The sequence below is a fragment of the Acomys minous genome, assembly GCF_964271855.1.
Source record: "Acomys minous genome assembly, chromosome: 3".
Taxonomy (NCBI): domain Eukaryota; kingdom Metazoa; phylum Chordata; class Mammalia; order Rodentia; family Muridae; genus Acomys; species Acomys minous.
In genome coordinates this window covers 38616221-38638807 of record NC_140485.1, presented here as the reverse complement: position 1 = coordinate 38638807, position 22587 = coordinate 38616221, and the positions used below count along the sequence as shown (strand labels likewise).

Below are 22587 nucleotides of genomic sequence, written 5' to 3'. Positions count from 1 at the left end.
GGTAGTTTCTGTAATTTGTGTGATTGGAACATTTTTGGTTTTGTTTTTAATTACTCTGTGTGTGTGTGTGTGTGTGTGTGTGTGTGTGTGTGTGTGTGTGTAAGTGTTGGCATGGAAGTAGAAGTCTGAAGACATCTTAGGACTTGGTTCTATCTTAACACCCTGTTAAAGCGGCATCTCTTACTTCCTCCATACACCAGGCTCTCTGGCTTTCAGGCTTCGGGGCCTGCCTCCATTATACAGGAATGCCAATGCATCTGGTGCTGATTATTATTATTATTATTATTATTATTATTATTATTATTATTATTAGATTTTCAAACAATATACTTTATATTTCATATCCCACAACTCCTCTCAGATCCTCTCTTATCCCTACCTACCCAACTTTATGTTCTGTCCTTCTTTAAAAACAGAAAAAGCCACTAAAAACACAGACTACAAATTACTCCTCAGCATAGACTTGCTCTAAAGTGTAGTTAATATATACAGTTGTCACCCAGTTTACGGAAACTGTCCCTTTCCCAGCAGCTGTCACTTGTGGGTAGCTTAGTATATGTAGGTGGGTCTTTGTGCTGCATCCTCTGTTAAATGCTGAGATGTGATCTGCCTTGAGCTGTACAGGCCTGTGAAGACTGTCACAGGTCTCTCTGAATTGATACCTACATCTGTCCTGTTATATCTACAAAATATGGTATCCTTAAAATTGTCCTCCACCTCTGGCTCTTAAAGTCATTTCACATCCTCTTCCCTGAACCTCGAGGAGAAGGGCAAGATCCAACTCGGGTCACCAAGTCTCATCGGTTTATACTTTGACCCGTCTGAAATGCTTCCTGGGACATCTAGGCTTGCCCTGAACTCATGGTCCTCCTGCCTCAGCCTCTTATATGTTGAGATTTTAGAAATATGGCAGCACACTCACATTTGTCATCACTTTTTGTATGTTCAAATTATTAAGATCTGGTCTGCCGAAATTCCTTTGTGCTGCCTCTTGTAGACAACATGAGATAGCCAAGCTTCAGTCCTTAATCTGCTGTTCATTTTGTAATCATGGACAAATCACTCAGCTCCTAGTCCCTCCGCAGTTCAGATGAGAGGGACTATTCCTCTTGTGTGATAGATTGAAATCGAAGGATTGCTGACATACACTCACCTGTTTCTTACAAGTTTTGTTTAACATTTGGTCTCTAAAATTGTGTATTTTGCAGATGTAAGAAATCTAGCTTATCTTTATTTTTTCAGAGTTATCAAACCACGAATTAGTGGGTGAGAGTATAATTACTCCAACTTTAATTTTCAGTTGTAAACCAATGTAATCAAAATCTGTGTTGAGGCTGTAAACCCTCAGTCAACAATTTGTATGTGAGATAATCGGTTATTCTAACAGCACCGTTAATATGCTTTTTAATTAAAGGTGTATAATGAACAGATTCGTGACCTCTTGACAAATTCAGGTCCACTTGCTGTCCGGGAAGACTCCCAAAGAGGAGTGGTTGTTCAGGGACTCACCTTATACCAGGTATGCTTATAAGTGTCTTTTCTTTCTGTTGGAGCAGAAAATCTGCAGTTTCCAATTCACCAGCCATTAGTTTGAATCCACTGTGTTTGAAAAAGAAACAAACTAGTGAAATGTAAGACTAAAGTAAATTACAAGGGCTCTGAAGCCTGAGTGACCCAGGATCACAAAGATGCTAGCAGATGAGTTCAGACTGAGGACAGCCTCATCCTTCTGCCTCTCACTGAATGGTCCTGATACATCTTATGAAACAGTTGAGGGGTAGTTATCCCCTTAAAAATCTGAAAGTTTTTATTCTGTTAAATACATTTAAATATTTCTCTCAGAGACTAGATTTTTACCTATTACTCCTTATATAGCCCCAAGTTCTAGGCAAATGATACATAGTCAATATTTAATAGGAATAAATTCATAGAAAACATTTTCTTTTACCTTTAAAGCTATCGTTTGTTGAGTAAGCTTACTGATGCTCTGGGATTTACCTCAGTAGTTGAGCATTTTGCTCACAGTGGTCAGGTTTGGGTTTGATTTCCTTGGCACTTAAATAAGTAAAAGTTAGTTGAAATTTTTAAAGATGGATTACAAAATATTTCTTCTCTATTTAAACTCCTAGCCTAAATCCTCAGAGGAAATACTACAGCTACTAGACAACGGAAACAAAAACAGGACACAGCATCCCACTGACATGAATGCTGCATCTTCTCGTTCTCATGCTGTTTTCCAGGTAAAAGGTCTTTAGGCTATTACTCAAGTTAGCTTTTAAAATAAAACTAATCTCATGAATAATTTTCAGATTTGGTGACAAATCCTCATCTATAGATATCTCTGTTCCTCAGCCCTCCTGTTGCTTTGCAACAGTGTTGGATGTTTTGCTTTGTTTTAAGATACAGTTTCATTAAGTTGAACAGATTGGCTTTGAAGTCATTAAGTAGCAATGGTCAGTCCTGGCTGTTGTTCCTTTTACCGGAGCCTCCTGAGAAGCTGGGATTGCAGCCCTATGGCATCTTGCCTATTAAAGCCAAGGTTACTAGCATGCAGAGGATATGCCATATAGTACTAAGATGCTGCCCAACCCACGTTGCTCTTGAAAGTGCTGCAGTATAGAGAATATTTAGAATTAAGGTGAGGTATATCACATGCGTGGGGTTTCACTTTTGCAACTTGCAGAATTTCTTGAACATAGGAAATATATTAAATAGAGGGTGGTAAAGTAGAAATGGAAGCTACTGACCGTGTGGTCAACCGCATTCCTTAAGAATGATAGCTCACTGACACAGTACTGTACTGAGGAAACTATCCACAAAGATCCAAAGCACAGGTACTAGAATTTCTTATTGTTTGTAGTTTCTGCTTTTACTTATATCCAAATGGTTATTTATATAGAGGTTTATTTTAGATTATGGTATGTGAAATTTATTTATTTTTCAACTTTAAAGAAATGTTCCATATGTCTGTTTGTCATATGTATGTGTGTAGGCATAGGTGTGCCATGGCAAAGGACTTTAGGGAATCGATATTCTCCTTCCACCACAGTTGGGTCTGGGAACTCTAACACAGTCATCAGGCTTTTTAGCAAGCTCTTTGACTACCTCACTAGCCTGTGAAATTCATCTTATCAAAAAGCAATTGTTACAGTCGAAAGCATTTGAATCTAAGGTAGTTAAACCTTTCAGACAGTGTCTATTCACTAGTTTCATTGATCTTTTCTCTTCTACTGACATTTTCTTTATCAGTGGTCTTCAGAGAAATGTTTAGGACAATGAGATTTCTCTAGAATCTAGATCTTGCCTTATGTTTTCATTCTCTCTTCCACCTATCTTGTTTCAGTTAAAGTCTACAAAGCAACGTAAAATGGTTAAATAAGGGGCTAGGGAGGTAGCCCCTAATAAAATCCTAATTTCAATCTCAAGTACCAGTTACACTGGGCATAGTGGCTCAAGCCTATAATTCTGGTGCTCCAGAGGTAGAGAGGTTATAAAGTTCAAGGTCATCTTTGACTAATAAGCTCATAGCCACATGAACCCCTGTCTCAAAAAAAAATTTTAAAAATAAATTGAGTACATCATACCGTCCTGGGCAGCTAAAATACTTGAAACGATCAAATTATTAATGAGCAGTTTATTTTCACACATAGGCCAGGAAGATTCAGTGTGGTGTCAGCTGGCATTATTGATTTGGGACCTTTATTGAGACAGCACATCACTGAAGGGGGTGTTACTTACCTTATAACCCGGATGGGAAAATAAATAGGAATAGAGAAGAGCTATTTCCTTGAAGGAAATACCACCTATGACTCAAAGACCTCCCACTTGTTTCCCTCTTTGCTTTTTGTGGATTATATGATATAACAAAGTCTTGGCATACCATACCCAAGTTGTTCTCAAACTCCTGGACTTAAGTGATCCGTCACCCATAGCCAAACACACACACACACACACACACACACACACACACACACACACACACACTTCCTGACAAGTAGCTTGTACTATATATAGACCTTTGGGGTTTTATCTAGTAGCACCAAGACACCATTGGAGACAAGACAATTAACACATGGGCTTTTGAGATAGCCTTTAATATCAAAACTCGTATATATAAGTCCTCATTTTCATATTTTTTTTAACTTTATTCTAGTACTGATGATAAATATCACGCAGATAATAGGTTATTGTGTTCTGTTCCCTTTTGAAAAAGAGAATAACTTTGTCCTCCTATATGTGCATTTTTGGAAATAAAACATTTCCTTTAATTTTATTAAAATGTACACTCCTTTTCCCCTGTTCTGTATTTTAAGATCTACTTGAGACAACAAGACAAAACAGCAAGCATCAATCAAAATGTCCGTATAGCCAAAATGTCACTCATTGACCTTGCAGGATCCGAGCGGGCCAGTATTTCTGGTACTAAGGGAACACGATTTGTAGAAGGCACAAATATTAATAAGTCCCTTTTAGCTCTTGGCAATGTCATCAATGCCTTAGCAGATACAAAGGTAGGTACTCTATGTTTACTTCCTAAATATTTTGAGAAATATTTTCTGGAATGTGTTGCAGATAGAGTTTACAGACATAAGTGATCCTGAACTACCAAATAGTGCTGCCTGAGTGTTATGTTTGCTGTTGCTTGAGAGGCTATTTTTATATGTATGTGTATTTGCGTTTTTGTGATACATGAGATTAAACCCATTATTTCACATGGGCTAGAAAAGTACTCTACCCCTGGTTTTTTGAGACAGGATCTCAGTGAGTTGATTAGGCTGGTCTTGGTCTTTCTAGCTGCTTGTCTCCTGCTCCTAAAGCTATAGTTACAGGCTTGTTCCACCAGGCTCAGCATGGTAGCTTTTATCAGGCATCCAGCTTTAAACTTGATTGTAAGTAGCTATTCAATGATCACTAGACTATACAGCAAGAACAATATTTGAATTGACATGAAGACATTAAAAAAACATCCTTTAAGAGCCAGTCTGTCTAGGTAGTTTTTATTATATACTGTAAAATTTAAGTAATACGAAAGAGTTAAGAAAAGAAAAAGAGGCTTAAGATCTAAAGTGTAATTATATAATAGAATGTTTACTAATGCCTTGAGGCATTTAAAACTATTTTCCATGCAGAATATACCAGAAGTACTTAGTAGTATATAGTGTATTTGATAGTATGTTAAATTGTTTTTAAAGTGTGATAATTGAAGCTAAAGCAGCCTTAAAAGCTTTAGGAAAATTACTGTTAAGTTGTTGAAGGTGTTATTTTTATTTAAAATAATATATTTTTAAATTATTAGGAAGGTTTTGTTAAGAGGGCAAGTTACTGAAATTACATGACCATTGAAAAATCAACATGTGTAGCTAGGTGTGATGGCGCACGTCTTTAATCCCAGCACTTAGGGAGGCAGGTGAATCTCTGAGAGTTTGAGGCCAGCCTGGTCTACAAAAGAGAGTCCAGAACAGCCAAGGCTACACAGAGAAACCCTGTCTCAGGAGGAAAAGAAAAAAGGAAGAGAAAAAACGTGTTTTACATTCGGAGTTGAAAACTCAAACATTTGCACATAATATACTGCAAATTTGTAACATCACTTGGGCTTTTGGGGTTTGGGTGATTTTTGGTTGTTTGTTTGGTGTGGTTTGTGTTTTGTTTTGATTTGTTTTGGAAACATGATCTTGCTTTGCTATCCAAGCTACCTACAAAGAAACCGGAATTACAGCCATTTGATGCCACACCCTCTTTGTTGCTTCATCTATTCAAATACATTAAAATGTTACCTACAACTAAAACACCAATCTTGATAGTGTTTTGTTGAAAAACTTGTACTTAGATATATCAATTGTAAAATTATTTACTTCTTTGTGTGGACTTGTACATGCATGTTGAGGTTAGAGGATAATTTTCGGGAGTGAGTTCTCCCTTCTGCCATGTGGCTTCTAGGGAGTGCACTGAAGGGTTGGGGAGTTGTTGCTGAACTCTCACGTCAGCTATACGTAGAACTTTCACATATGCATTGAGGAATCAAGATTAATTTGCATCATGTCAAATACCAGTTATATCGCTGGGCATTGCTTACATTCTTCTAGTGAACTAACACTTTTTATTTATAGATGGAAAATGGAATAAGTATTCTTGTTCTGTTCTTTCAGAGACGGACTCAGCATATTCCTTACAGGAATAGTAAGCTTACTCGCTTGTTGAAGGATTCTCTTGGAGGAAACTGTCAGACTATAATGATAGCTGCAGTTAGTCCTTCCTCTTTATTCTACGATGACACTTACAACACTCTTAAGTATGCTAATCGTGCAAAAGACATCAAATCTTCTGTAAGTGCATTTACTTTGACTTTGATGTGAGAATATTGGGGATATGTTATTTTCATACCTCTAATTAAAGCCTTCTCTACGGTCATGTTTCGGTTAAGGAATTTGGCAGTTGAGGTTAAAAGTGTCCTGTGTTGTTACTGAAGTTTAACATAGCCACATATTTTGCATCCCAATCACTTATGCAATGGATATTGTTATCCATAAAGTGCTAGAGTACTTTAGTGCTTTTTTCTTTCCTTCACATCATGGCATGTGGTATTTGGATAAAACTATGGAATTAATAAGCCAATGATTTAATGTATTTTAATTTATTTTTTATTTAATATAATAAATATTTATAGGTAATAGTGTAATTTATCTAAGCACCAACTAATAATACCTACCTCAATTTATAACATTATTTACATGAATTGTATAACATTTTCACAAGATATTTTCATATGCATAATATTGTGTTAAGTCAAGGAGTATACAATAATGACTGGCTGGGGAAATTTTTTTTGCCAAATTTTTGGCACACTTTAAAAACAATACATGTGAAAACATATCCATTTTAAAATTGTATAGCCTCAGGTTAGAAGGGACCTCAGTTAAGCTGATGTGATGTTTCCTTACCCTCCCTTTCCCCCTTTAAGAGTCTGATGATGAGCTATGTGTTATTCTGTGAGAAATGTCCATATACTATTTATATGAAAGGTCAACTACATGAGTATACTAAGATTTTTCACACATTTTTCATGTCCTTACTCCAACCCTTAGTGGAAGTTTCTACTTTGATTTTTATGTTACATTTTACAACTGTATGGACCAAACCTTGAAAAATCATAAGTACTTAATTATAACTAACTTAAATAATTTATGTCCAGGGTATTAAAAACTAACTTTATGTTTAATTTTCTCCCGACTAGTCTGTAAATGCCAATAGCTCATATTATTGTAGATAATATATAAAACAATAAGAAACTAATATGAAATATATTCTTAACATACTCTCTTGTCCCAGATTTTAAATATGGTCATAGTTAATCATGATGCTCACACAGCTATTCTTGTCAAAAAGCTAAAATTGGTGGAACGAGATTAGTTGATATGTAATGGCACTTTGTGCTGTATTTAATTGTGTGGTTGTAATCATAATTTCTATTTCACAGCAGTTGAAGAGCAATGTTCTGAATCTCAACAGTCACATATCTCAATATGTAAAGATCTGTAACGTGCAGAAAGCAGAGGTAGGTCTATTGTTTTCAGTAATAACGTAATTTATACACAGTTCTTCACCTAAGGGATGTTTTATTCCTTATTGTCCGAAAGTTTAATATATTTTCTATTATAATGGAAGCCTTGTTTATTTTTTATCTTTTGTGATGGCCATATAAGATGGAGACAAGTAATATAATTTGTATTTTAATTAGTGTTTTCTGTGCTAGATTTTAATGTTGAAAGAAAAACTAAAAGCTTATGAAGAACAGAAAGCCTTGAGTGACAAAAATGACTGTGAAAAATTAGAACATTCAAACATTCGCGACAAAGAAATTGAAAGGTAAAACTTTTAAATTCATATCTGAGAAATGTATAGTTGTAAAATGTAGCCTTATATTTTATTAATCACAATTGTTTATTATGTATCATGTATTTCTACATACACACACTCAATTGAATTCAGATTCAATTGTTTGTTCTTTGTATTTGACACTCTGGAAGTCAACTCCTTTGATTTTACAGATAGGAAAACCTTAAGAAAAAGCTAGTTACATCATCTGTGAAGTTAGTTTATATTGAATTGTGCTTTTTTCACCATTTGTACCTGAATAGTATTATAAAAATCTGTTTTTAATGATTCTATGTGGAACTACTAAACCACTTAATAATTTTATTACCTGAGGGAGCACCAAGTGATGGAAAAAGATAGAATAATATTTCATGTTCAAGTTGACCCACTATCTTATACCCCTTAAGATTTGTATTGCTGTGTTCTCTCTATGGGTCAACTTGTAAACTTGTCATTACTGAGAGAAAAGTCCTTTTCAATATTATGTATTGACTGCTGTCATTTTGTTTTTCTCCCTAAACTGTATCCATATCTTTGTAGGTTTTGTTTAGTTTTAAAAGGTTAGTTTTACCTGCATACTACAAAATCTTTTTGCGTAGAGTTAAAAGAGATATTTTTGTATAACTACAGTATATAAATAAGAACTCTCAAATTTAAATTTCATAAATAATTTATTCAGATTACATCCTACTTGTTATCACCTCATTTGTACTTCCCGTTTCCCACCCCCTCCCTTTTTCACGATATTCCCCTCCCCTAGGTTAGGCCTGTGACAGAAGGAGACCTCCGGGCCACAATATGATCATAGCCTGTCAGGTCTCATCCAGATAGCCTGTTTCTCCTTCCTCTGAGTGCCACCAGACCTCCCCACCAAGGGGAAGTGGTCAAATACAGGGCACCAGAGTTCATATCAGAGTCAGTCCCTGCTGTCCATACAACTGTGGAAAATGTGCTGTCCATTTCTTGATATGAGTAGGGTTTTTAGGTTTACTGTATGTATTGTCTTTGGTTAGTACAGCACTTTCTGCAGACCCCCTGGGTCCAGATCCACCATCCTTGATGGTCTTCTTGTGGGGTCCCTGGACACTCTGAGTCCTCCTATTTCCCCATTCTCCCATATTTTTTCTCACCTAGAACCCCAATATCAAGTCCCATCATCTGTCCCAATTCCCCACTGAGTGAAGACTCTCAGAGGACATCTATGTTGGGCTAGTGTCCAATTATAAGTGAGTCTATGCCATGTGTGTCTTTCTGAGTCTGGGTTACCTCACTCAGGATGATCATTTCTAGTTCCATCTACTTGCCTGCAAATTTCAAGATTTCCTTGGTTTTTTTGTTTTTTTGTTTGTTTGTTTGTTTGTTTATTTTTTAATTTTTTTATTAATTCATTCATTTTACATCTCAATAGTTGTTCCATGCCTTGTATCCTCCCATTCCTCCCTCCCTCCCATTTTCCCCTTACTCCCTTTCCCTATGACTGTGACTGAGGGGGACTTCCTCTCCCTGTATACGCTCATAGGGTATCAAGTCTCTTCTTGGTAGCCTGCTATCCTTCCTCTGAGTGCCACCAGGTCTCTCCCTCCAGGGGACATGGTCAAATATGAGGCACCAGGGTTTGTGTGAAAGTCAGTCCCCACTCTCTGCTCAACTGTGGAGAATGTCCTGACCATTGCCTAGATCTGGGTCGGGGATCGATGTTTACTGCACGTATATTCCTTGGCTGGTGTCATAGTTTAAGCAGAGCCACCCTTCATAATGTTCTTCTTGTAGGTTTCTAGGACCCTCTGGATCATTCTATTTCCCCATTCTCCCATGCTTCTCTCACCTAAAGTCCTTGTTTTTAATAGCTGAGTAGTATTCCGTAGTGTAAATGTACCACAGTTTCTTTATCCATTCTTAGACTGAGGGGCATCTTGGTTGTTTCCAGGTTCTGGCTATTACGAATAAGGCTACTATGAACATAGTTGAGCATATGTCCTTGTTGTGTGCTGGAGCATCTTCTGGGTATATTCCAAGGAGTGGAATAACTGGGTCTTGAGGTAGCCCTATTCTCAGTTTTCTGGAAAAGCACCAGATTGATTTGCAAATTAGATGTAAAAGTTTGCACTCCCACCTGCAATGGAGGAGTATTCCCTTTTCTCCACATCCTCACCAGCATGTGCTGTCACTTGAGTTTTTTATCTTAGCAATTCTGATGGATATAAGATGGAATCTCATAGTTGTTTTGATTTGCACTTCTCTGATGACTAAGCTTGTTGAGCATTTAAGTGTTTCTCAGCCATTCATTATTCCTCTGTTGAGAATTCTGTTTACCTCTGAACCCCATTTCTTAATTGGGTTATTTGGTTTGAGGGTATTTCATTTCTTGAGTTCTATATATATTTTGAATATTAGCCCTTTGTCAGATGTAGGGTTGGTGAAGATCTTTTCCCTATCTGTAGGCTGTGGCTTTGTTCTCTTAACAGTGTCTCCTGCCTTACAGAAGCTTCTCATCCTCATGAGGTCTCATTTATTAATTGTTGACCTTAAGGCCTGGGCTGTTGCTGTTCTGTATAGGAAGTTGTCTCCTATGCCAGTGAGTTCCAGGCTCTTCCCCACTCTTACTTCTAACTGATTTAGTGTCTCTGGTTTTATTTTGAAGTCTTTAAACCACTTGTGCATGGTGATAAATATGGATCTACTTGCATTTTTTAAAATATAGACATCCAGCTATACCAGCACCGTTTATTGGAAATGCTACCCATTTTCCATTGAATAGATTTGACTTCTTTTTAAAAAATCAGATGTCCATAGGTGTGGGGGTTTATTTCAGGGTCTCTGATTCAATTACATTGATCAACCTGTGTGTTTTCATGCCGATACCATGAAGATTTTATTATTCTTGCTCTATAGTACAATTTGAAATCAGAGATAGTGATAACAACAGAAATTCTCTTATTGTACAGAATTGTTTTAGCTGTCTTGGGTTTTGTATTTTTCCATATGAAGTTGACAGTTACTCTTTCAAGATCTAAAGAGAATGGTGTGGGAATTGCATTGCATCTGTAGATTGCTTTTGGTAAGATGGCCATTTTTACTATGTTAATCCACATGATCTACAAGCATGGGACATCTTTCCATCTTCTGGTATCTTGTTCAATTTCTTTTTTCAAAGACTTGAAGTTCTTGTTATACAGGTCTTTGATGTGCTTGGTTAGAGTTACACCAAGATAATTTGTATTGTTTGTGGCTGGTGTGAAGGGTGTGAAGGGTGTTGTTTCCCTATTTTCATTCTCAGCCAGTTTGTTGCTAATGTACAGGAGGGATAGTAATTTTTTTTCTAATTTTATTTAGTTAGTTAATTTTGTAGCTAGCCACTTTGCTGAAGGTGTTTATCACATGTAGAAGTCCTATGGTAGATCTACCGTATCATCTATGAGTAGGGAATCTTTGATGTCTTTCTAACTTATATCCCATTGATCTCCTTTAGTTGTCTTATTCCTCTAGCTAGAACTTTAAGTACTATGTTGAATAGACACAGAAAATGGGCAGCTTTGTCTTCTTTCTGATTTTAGTAGAATTACTTTAAATTTCTCTCCATTTAATTTGCTGTATATTGCCTTTATTGTGTTTAGGGCCTTGTATCCCTGATCAGTCCCAACTTTTAACATGAAGGGGCATTCAATTTTGTCAAAGGCTTTTTCAGCATCTAATGGTTTTTTTCTTTCAGATTTTCTCTTTCAGTTTCAGTTGGACTACAGTGATGGATTTTCATATGTTTAACCATCCCTGCATGTCTGGGCTAAAGCCTACTTGATCATGGTACATGATGTATCCAAATCTATCTTTGATTTGATTTGCAAGTATTTTATTGAGTATTTCTGCTTCAGTGTACATACAGGAAAATGGTCTGAAATTCTTTTTTTTTGTTGAATATATGTGTGGTTTAGGTATAAGAATGGCTATGGCCTCGTGAAATAAACCTGGCAATATTCCATCTTTTCCAATTTGTGGAATAATTTGAGGAGTATTGATATTAGCTCTACGTTGAAACTCTGGCAGAATTCTATACTAAAATCATCTGGCTCTGGGCTGCTGTTGTTGTTGTTGTTGTTGTTGTTGTTGTTGTTGTTGTTGTTAGGAAATTTTTAATGAGTGCTTCGACTCCCCTATAAATTATTGGTTTATTTAAATTGTTTATCTGATCTTTCTTTAACTTGGGTTTCATCTATCAAGAAAATCATCCATTTCATTTAGATTATCCACTTTTGTGGAGTACAGAGTTTTGAAATAAGACCTAATGATTCTTTTGATTTCCTCAGTGTCTGTTAGGTCCCCCTTTAAATTTTTAATTTTGTTAATTCAGATATAACCCCCCCCCCAAATCTCTCTCCTCTCTCCTCTCTCACTGCCTTTTAGTTAGTTCGGCTAAAGATTTGTCTATCTTGTTGATTTTTCTAAAGAAAAGGACCAGCTCTTGATTTTGTTACTTTTGTTTGTTTGTTGGCTTTTTTTTATTAATTTATTCTTGTTACATCTCAATGGTTATCCCATCCCTTGTATCCTCCCATTCTTCCCTCCCTCCCATTTTCCCCTTATTCCCCTCCCCTATGACTGTGCCTGAGGGGGATTTCCTCCCCCTGTATATGCTCATAGGGTATCAAGTCTCTTCTTGGTAACCTGCTTGTTTGTTGGCTTTTTTGGTTGTTTTGTTTTATTGGGTTTTTTTGTTTGGTTTTTGTTCTGAGACAGTGTTTCTCTGTGTAATCTCTGTTGTCCTGGACTCGCCCTATAGACCAGGCTGGCCTCAGACTCACTGAGATCTACCTCCCTTTGCCGTAAATTATGAAGGCACTTAGTGTTATGTCCCTTTTCTCTTCACACTGTTTTCCCTGTGTCACATAATATTGTGTATGTTGTGCCTTCATTTTCATTGACTTCTAGAAAGTCTTTTTGTTTTGCTTTGTTTGTTTGTTTGTTTGTTTGTTTGTTATTTCTTCCATGACCCAGTGGTCATTGATTAGAGCATTGTTCAGTTTCCATGAGTTTGTAGGCTGTTGTTGTTCCTGATGTTGTTGTTGAAATCCAGCTTTAATCCATGGTGCTCTGATAAGATGCAAGGGATATCTGTTGAAGCTTGTTTTGTGACCAACTATATGGTCACTTTTGGAGAGGTTTCCACAAGGTGCTGAGAAGAAGGTATATCTTTTTGTGTCTGGTGACATGCTCTGTATATATCTATATAATTCCTAATGTCTGTTAGTTTCATTATTTCTCTGTTTAGTATCTGTCTTGATGACCTGTTTGCTGGTAAGATTAGAGTGTTGAAGTCTACTACAATTAATGTGTATCGTTTTAAGTGAGATTTAAGCTTTAGTAAGAAAAATGGTAATATTTCTTTCACCATTGTGGATACCCTTCCATTTGCAATATAGATGTTCATAATTGAAACATCATATTGGTTGATTTTTTTTCCTTTGATGAGTATGAAATGTCCTTCCCTGTCTATTTTGATTAATTTTAGTTGAAGCTCTACTTTATTACATATGAGAATAGCTACCCCAGCTTCCTTCTGGGGTCTGATTGCTTAGAAAACCCTATTCCAGCCCTTTACTCTGAGATAATGTCTGTCTTTGTTGCGGAGGTGTGTTTCTTGTATGTAGCAGGATGATGGATCCTGTTTTCATGTCCATATGTTGGCCTGTATCTCTTGGGTGGGGGAGGTGGTCAAGACGGGGTTTCTCTGGGTGGCCTTGGCTGTACTGGACCTACTTTGTAGACCAGGCTGGCCTCAAACTAACAGAGATCCTCCTGCCTCTGCCTCCCTCATGCTGGGATTACAGGTGTGCTCCACTGTGCACAATGGCCTGTATCTTTTTATTGGGTCATTGATGTTTAGAGATATTAATAACCAAAAATTGTTAATTCCTATTATTTTGATGTTTGTGGTGGTAGAGTGGGAGGATGCTGAGGGGGGTAGCGGGCTGTACTTTTCTTCTTTTGGTTTTCTGATGTGCAAATTTTTTATATCCTCTATTTCCTTGGTGTGGTTAGCCTCCTTATGTTGGAGTTTTCCTTATAACATCTTCTGTTGGGCTGGATTTGTGGTTAAATATTGTTAAATATGGTTTTGTCATGAAATATCTTGTTTTCTTCATCTAAGGTGATTGAAAGTTTTGCTGGGTATAGTAGTCTGGTCTGACGTATATGGTCTCGTAGGGTCTATAAGACATCTGCACAGGCCCTTTTAGAATCTTGTAAAGTTGGGTGATAGGTCTGCCTTCATATGCTACGTGGCCTTTTCCCCTTACAGCTTTTAATATTCTTTTTTTGCTTTGTAGATTTAGTGTTTTGGTTATTATGTAGCAGGAAGATTTTCTTTTCTGGTCCAATCTATTTTGTATGCTTATAGGCATATCTTTCTTTAGGTGGGGAAATTTTTTTAATATACAGTCTTCTATTACTAGTATTCTTAGGTTTGGTCTTTTCATAGTTTCCCAGATTTCTTGGATGTTTTGTGTAAAAAACTTTTTCAATTTATCATTCTTTCACTGATGTATGGATTTTTTTTTCAGTCATATCTTCTGAGATTCTCTCTCCCATTTCCTGTATTCTGTTGGTGATATTTGTCCCAATACTTCCTGTTCTCTTCCCTAAATTTTCCATCTCTCGGATTACCTAAGTTTGTAGGTTTTGCTTTTGTTTGTTTGTTTGTTTTTGTTTTTCTATTTCCATTTTTAGGTCTTAAGCCATTTTATTCGTTTCCTTTAACTATTTAATTGTACTTTCCTGTATTTCTTTAAGTGGTCTAGTGGTCTATTCATTTCTTCTTTAAAGGCCCCTATCATCGTTATAAGATTGGACTTGAGGTCATTTTCTTGTGCTTCAGTTGTGTGAGCATATCCAGGCCTTGTTGTCGTAGGAGAGCTGGGTTCTGGTGGTGCCCATTGCCCTGGCTCTTGTTGATTATGGTTTTTTGTTTGTTTGCCACAAATCCATTGTGTTTATTTAAATTGAAGTTAAACATGAGATGGTGTGAACATTTCTTCCTTCTCCCCTTTTTAAAAAATAATTTAATTAATTTATTCAGATCACAACTCAATTGTTATTCCATCACTTATATCCTCTCTCGTTCCTCCCTCCCTCCCACTTTCACTGTATTCCCTTCTCCAAGGTCTATGACTGAGGGAGGCCTCCTCCCCCACTATATGGTCATAGGCTATCAAGTCTTATCTTGGTAGTCTGCCTATTCTTTCTCTGAGTGCCACCTTGTCTCCTCATCAAGGGGAAGTGGTCAAATATGAGGCACCAGAATTCATGTCCGAGTTAGTACCCATTCTCCACACAAATGGATGGAACGAGAAATGATCATACTGAGTGAGTTAACCAAGAAGCAGAAAGATTCATATGGCATATACTCACTTATAATTGGACACTAGTCCAAAAGACATGTCCCATGGAAGTCTTCACTTAGCAGAAGATTGGGATAGATGTGAGGACATCCTATTGGGACTCTAGGTGAGAGAAATGTAGGAGAATGGGGAAATAGAAGGCTCCAGAGGGTCCTAGAAACCTACAAGAAGACCATCGTGACAGGTGGATCTGGGTCCAGGGGGGTTTGCTTAAACAATGACACCAACCAAGGACAATATAACCAGTAAACATAGAACCACTACTCAGATCTAGCCAACGGACAGGACATTCTCCACAGTTGATTGTGTTCGTAAACTGGCATTGGGCCATCTAGTTGGCCCTGGTGCAGGCTGCCCACCTGGATGTTCCTGGGGAAGGCAGGCAGATCTGTGGCCTGGATGAAGGAGCTTAGGAGACAGAGGGCAGCTCTCTGGTGCTGTCTGGCCCCAGAGGGATCTGGCAGACAGGGAATTGAGGGGGAGGTTGAGGTCTACCCTGTAGACCTGGAGCTGGCAGGTCTCCTTGGAAAGACAGACAGAACAGTGGCCCAAAAGATGGAAATCAGAGGACAGAGTACAGCTCACTGATGGTGGCTGTGCCCCAAGGTACCAGGGTTTTGTTGTTTTCAGACATTGCATAGAACCATGGTAGTGATTACTTTCTTTATAAACACTAAACACCAAATAAAATACTCAGGCCACAAAATTACAAATTTGGCAATATTGAACTTAACCCTGCATTAAGAAGTTACAAAAACTAAGATGTTATCTTGGGTTATAACCTAAGGATAACTTATCAGTTCATTTACTGGCACTAGCACTGGAGTAATACAGTACAGTGAGATCACAGTGTCTGCATGTACTTCCTATGAAATATTCATCAGCCTAACAAAACTGCACTAAGTCAATGTATTGTGGTTTATAGTTATTCCCAGGAGAGTTTCATTAAGAACTAGTGACGTAAATTGGCAGTACCTTTACCACAGATCCATACCAATATATTCCAAAGTCTGCCCAAGGAACATTTATTTTTAAATGTATAGACTTGATTTTATTTTAAAGGCCTTGTAGTTAATTTTCTTAAATATTTTTGCCTGTGTGAGATTGTTTATAAAACTAAAATATTGTGTGATCACTGTTGTTTGTCCTAGGGGTGGAGGTATGCTTTTCCTCAAAATATTTCATAAGATTTAATCAGTTTTGAATTGTTGGATCCTTGGGCTCTAATAATCTCCTCAAATTTGATTCTTTAATTTGCTCTTTGGAGAAGGAAATCACAGCCATTTTTTTAGGTTTGCCACATTGTTAACTTGGATGTTTTGGGTCCTGCCTGTGTTAGTTGACTCTGCCAAACTGTAGGGGGTACCTAACCTTATGTTGTATTTTCACTATAATAATCTTTGAGGCTAAAACTGGTTCTCTCATTTTCCCTAGGGGGGCATGGAGATACCATATGATAATGCTTTCTTTTGCGTTTTCTTCACAGTAAGCCAACACCAGACAGCAGATCATGCTCCCATGATGATAGGGCTGAGAGAATTTTCATAGTAGAGATCCAGATTACAATCCTCTTCATTTTTGCTAAGCAGTCAGACTGAATATGATAAAACACAGCATATTACTAACAGCAGAGGCCTTGTGACACCTAAATATTTAAGTAACATGATTTTCTTTGTAGCAGGAAAAAACCTAAAGTAGTAGAAATAATGTTGATATTTCCTCTAAACATTTTTGTGGCAGGAGAAAGTTGTTCTTACCTATTTACTGTTTATCATTCAGTATGGTCTGACTGATGCATGTTGTCTAAGTAAGCTATGTATTATACAAATTTAATGAAATGTAATGGTGTGTTTTATTTTTGGTAGATTTCAAGAAATTCTGAACTCCTTGTTCCAGAATCGAGAAGGAATCAGGCAAGAATATCTGAAGTTAGAAATGTTACTTAAAGAAAATGAGCTAAAGTCATTCTATCACCAGCAGTGCCACAAACAGATAGAGATGATGTGTTCTGAAGACAAAGTAGAAAAGGTACTTAACTAATGTTTGCCTAAACTACAGAGAATATGGAAATATATACTTCTAGAAGTTTCATGAGCACCATTTTTTAACCATTCTCTGAAACTTGGAAATACCGTGAGAACCATAGGAAACTTTATAAAGCAAACATTGTCCCTCTTTTGAGGGCCCTTGAGTTCTTGGGCACAGAAGAATCAGCCTGCACAGATGCAGGCAAGACTTTTCAACTTAGAACAGGAGGGGAGTTTTGTTTTGTTTTGTTTTTATTCAGAAACAGTATTTTATTTCTGATCTTGCTAGGCCTGACTGCATGATCTTAATTAAGATCGAACCAACTTTCAGTGTTTTGTGCTTTTAAGTACAATGGTGCATTAATTTCTCCTCTCCAACTACATAGACTGCTTTTACTGCCCTACCTTTGATTTAAACCACTAACAACACAGTAGTTTAGAACCAAGAGCCTTCAAATACAACTAGAAAGTTCAAAGATTTATACCCTTCGTGCTATGGGAGATAGAGATATGCCAGGGGGAAAGGGCAATGGGTAGTAAGAAAAATGCTCTCGTTTGAAGATTCATTAAAATGTACATTTCAAAATGGTTATGGTCTGAGCTTTAACAACCTGTATTTTTTACATAGAAAATACCTAAGTTTTTTAAGGAATAAAATGACATCGAGCCAGTGCTACCTCTGGAAAACCTGGCAAAAGCAATGCAAAACTATCCTGAGAAATACACCTTCAACTCTATCCCCTGGTTCACTACCCATCCAAAACTATAAAATGTTCCCCATGGATAAGAGTCAGCAACCTTAGCATATAAGACAAAAACCTCAAGACGTTAGACACTAAAGCAATCTAGTGGAAACTGTAAAAGTGGTTAGTCATGAAAGAGGAACGGAAGATAAAAGAATCAAACAGAAAGACTTCCTCAGTGTGAAGAAACAAATGAACTTTTCAGAAATTAAAGGATTTATACACTGGATTTAAAAAAAAAAACCAAAACACATTCTTATACTGTACCAGACAATAGTTAGACAGCTTAAATGTATTAACTCACTGAAATGTCAAAAAACTCCATGAGGTGTTGTTCAATGCTCTCCCTTCTAATCAAGGCCACAGGTAAATGATTTTGTCAAAAGTAATGCAAAAGCAAATGTAGCTGAGCTACGATGTAAACTCTAGTAGGCTAATGCTAGAACTTGTGCCTTTAGCTCTGCTTCTTCCCCTCACCCCTGCCAGTTAGATACTATAAAAGTCAGTCTAGGACCCCAGTTCATTAATTGATGGCTTCATATTTATTCATATTCCTCAGTTAAACCTATCTGAAAACATTCTTAGAACTTTGCCAAATGCTTTTATTTGGGTTAGTGATTCTCAATTTGTGGGTCATGAACCCTTCAGAAGTCAAATGACCCTTTCACAGGGGTCATAGAACAGATACCCTGCGTATCAGATATTCACATTACAATTCACCACAGCAGCAAAGTCAATTATAAAGCAACAGTGTAAATAATGTTATGGTTGGAAGTCACCACTACATGAATTGTATTAAGGATCACAGCATTAAGAAAGTTGAAAGCCACTGTCTTAGGTACTTTGGAATCCTGTCAAATTGACAAGATTTCATGCCATATTAGTGGGGATTTTGTTTGTTTGTTGCACAAAGCAGTATTGACACTTAAAATTTTAGAATCATATTTTCTATCTCAAGACCTGTTTTATTCTAAACATTTTCTTTATTAATTGTATAAAGTTCTTTCAAACCTCAATGGGAACCGGTGCACTATATGTCAGAACTTACTATACATATTTAAGAATATGTTAATAAACACCCTTTTTTGGTAGAACAGGGCTTCAATGTGGGTAGATCAATGGAAAGTGTCCACAATGCCAATCATAATAGAGAAAATATTTGATAGACATTAGAAGTGCAAATTGTCCTTTTTGAGTTTTCAGCTGGGGGCTTTCTGGTGTTATGTTGTCTTTACAGCTGTAGATCACTTCCTGTTCACATATCTGCAGTCAAGATAACATTTGTAAATATTACAACAAAGTAAATGTAATTTGGCCACTACCTTCAAGCAGGTATAACCCCTTTTTCTTCATTTTTCCAGATAAAGTGACTGAAGACCTATTGAGATTGACTTGCCTACTAAGTTTTCACACTTTCCAAATAGCAGAAGAAAGTCAAAATGTCCCAACTCCCACTTCCTACTATAGCACTCTCTAACCTTCATGTTCAGGAATCTTTTCTACCATTAAAACTTAGCCTAGGACAAGACCTATAGAGACTCTTGTCTACAAGGATTGTATTAGAAATTACTGGTATGATTTACCAAAATACTTATTGTCTTATAATTGTAGGTTTATGGAGATGACTAATTATTTTCTAAAACAGAAAAAAAGCTTCTGAGAAAAGCAGCATTGATTTACATTCTTCCGAGCCTGCACCTGGCCGCATGATAACTGTATTGTCTTACCTGCTTCTGTCATAGTCTGTGGTGACTTTATACCTCTGTTAGCTCCTGGAAAACTCATATCCTAATGTTTAATTAGAAATTAAGAAGGCTAGCTGGAGAGCTGGCTCCGTCTTTGAGAGCACTTGTTGCTCTTGCAGAGGACCTACCACCATGTAGTGGCTCACAACCATCTGTAACTCGGTTCTTGGTTATGTCATGGTTTTTCTGCCCTCCATCAGAATCAGGAATATATATGATGTACATTCTCACATCAGAGCACAATGTTCATATGTTAAAATAAATCATTTTAATATTTCACACAGACTTAAAAGGCTGGTGAACTCTAGTGTTATAAAAATTATTTTTACCCACTGACTTCCCTGGAAGGACTCTATTCAGCTTCCACCAGAGTTAGACCTTTGCAGTGCAGTATCTGTTGTGTTAGCTAGCTTTTTGTAATCTGTCCTTTTTCCTCTTTTGGGAGAACATGGGCATTTTGTTTATTTAAGCAGCGGTTTTGTTTTGCTAAGATCTTTCTTGCAATGAGGAAAAAAAATTGGTTTAGGGTACAATTAGAGAAATGACAATAAAGAGATAAGAACCTTGATGAAAATGACACTGCTTAATGAACCACACTCTCAGGTCATTAACTCTAGCCTCTTGTGTGTCAGCTTTTCCTTGGCCATCTTATTTTCCTGAAGAGGAGTTAAGTGAAATGTACTGGCATCTAGACTCTGACTCTGCCTTAATGGCAACCACATTTGTATGACACTAAATACTCACAAGCTAATATCCTCCACCTAAATGAAGATGCTCATATTTGCTTATGTTATGAGCCTGAAAATATTAATAATGAATAAGTTTAGAATCACCAAAAATAATAATATATTACCTAAAAGGGACAGTCTTTGACCAAGAACACACAGATCTGTTCTTTATTTGTTGGTCCCTATGCTCTATTTGTTCTAATCTCTGAGGACTGACTAGTTCAGGTACACCCATCGTATGTTGCCTAGAGAGACCAAGCTGTTCTGACCCGTAGTTCCGTGTTGGCAGGCACAACCTTTGGAGTTAAAAACTATCAGAAGACCAAATCTGACCAAAGATGTTTTATGAATATGTAGAATGCCAAATATTCACTGTGTACAATATGGTACTCAGCTTGACCATATGTGAAGTTAGGTACTGGTAAATGCTCTTGATACTTTTTCTCTGTGGTTTAGAACAGACAATTTAGAATGGCAGAACTCTTGTTCTTCAGATTAGAGAAAAGACAAGGCCAGAGTGTGCATGACTTTTTATTCTGAGTAAGGAAATCATGGAATTTATCTAACCTTCTATGAACTTTACAAATGTAGTGTACAAAAAAGAAGTTATACTCTTCCGTTTAACCACTGCATTTCTTAAAGCTGTAAACACTCAAGATGTAATTTTATAAAATGACTCACAACCTATTTCCTGTCTTGTTATGATACTTTAGTGATGAAATAGCAAGTGTAGCTTAACATAATGTACTAGACCATGTATGGAAGAACATGTATGACTTTTTGAGTGTTGTACATGTGAAATATGAAAATTAGGTATACTATTAAATACATTGTTGTGTTTTCAGGCCACTTGCAAGCGAGATCACAGACTTGAAAAGTTGAAAACTGTTCACTGTGTCCTGGAGAAAAAGAAGGAAGAGATGATGAAACAATTTGAGGAAAATACTAATTGGCTTCATCGAGTGGAAAGTGAAATGGGACTCTTAGGTCAAAATGGTGATATTCCAGAGGTACAAATATGTTTATATGTTCAGATTTAGTTTGTAAAAGCTTAGATCCTTAAATTTCTTATTTTTCTTGTGAAAATATTTTTCATATGACAACTGTTGCCGTCTTTCTAAAATTTAATTAGTTCACTTTACTAATTTTAACAAGTATATCTTAAACTTACTAATTACCTAATTGGTTTGTGGTTTCCGCTTTCAGAAGGGTCAACTTATCTTTAAATGCTTTTTAAGTAACTTTCTTTATGAAGTAGCTCTTACCTTAGAATTAAGTAATTATGTTTCAGACTAGTTCCTGTTTCATCATCTAAGCCTTTTAAAGTTTTTCCACTCATAACTTATTTTTCCCTGAGTAATGATTTTGTGACCCTGAGTCTATTAAGTATATAATAGATTTACAGATCAAGCGTTTATTCATTACAAATAATGAAGGGATTAATTTTAAAAATAGTTTGAGGAATGTTTACCATTTATTTATAAAGACAAAACAAATTTGAATACTAATGAAATGAATGGTGACTTTTCAAAATTCATCCTTTTTTTTTTTTAAGTGGCCTGGAATACCAAGAATGTTTACTTTGTATAATGCATAGTACAAAATGGCAGAGGTTTACTTAGACCCATTTTGGAAATGATATGAAAATCTTTCATGATCACAAGCAAGCCAAAACTCATTTAACGATGTTTTATGAAACTCAAGTCAACATCTCAAACAGCAATTTGTAAAATCAAAGAAAACAGTTTCAGTCCAAAGATACATGAATTTGATATTTGGATGCTGAGGAGTGACAGTAAAAAAATCTTTTTATTTCCCTCTGTAAGCCATTGTGTTTCTATAGAATAATCTTTGTATGTAGAGTAAAAATACTACAGTTCTTAGGGTGCAGTATTCTTGAGTGATAACCAGGGTGTTTCAGGCAGTTTTCCTTTGTGTTACCCAGTGCACAGTGTTGTATATTCAGGACCACTTTTACAGTGAAGCCCTGTGATTCATTGTGAGGGTAAATAGCCAGAAATATATCTTCCTCCTATTTGCACATTTGATGTTGAATTACTGTGTAATTGTTGTGTGTTCAA

At 36.6% G+C, this 22587-nt stretch overlaps 1 protein-coding gene across 5 annotated transcripts in view; it reads left to right on the top strand.

Annotated features, from left to right (window-relative positions):
• KIF18A (kinesin family member 18A) overlaps positions 1–22587 on the top strand; it is a 68245-nt gene that overhangs the window by 10710 nt on the left and 34948 nt on the right. For 4 of the 5 annotated variants that reach the window (XM_084777131.1, XM_084777132.1, XM_084777133.1 and 1 more), the window contains 8 exons: positions 1415–1519; positions 2130–2240; positions 4314–4511; positions 6147–6323; positions 7475–7552; positions 7751–7863; positions 17129–17291; positions 21352–21516. In XM_084777131.1, the coding sequence (XP_084633257.1) occupies positions 1415–1519; positions 2130–2240; positions 4314–4511; positions 6147–6323; positions 7475–7552; positions 7751–7863; positions 17129–17291; positions 21352–21516 (1110 nt within the window). The remainder of the gene's footprint in view (positions 1–1414; positions 1520–2129; positions 2241–4313; positions 4512–6146; positions 6324–7474; positions 7553–7750; positions 7864–17128; positions 17292–21351; positions 21517–22587) is intronic. The other variant, XM_084777135.1, reaches the window with a different exon arrangement.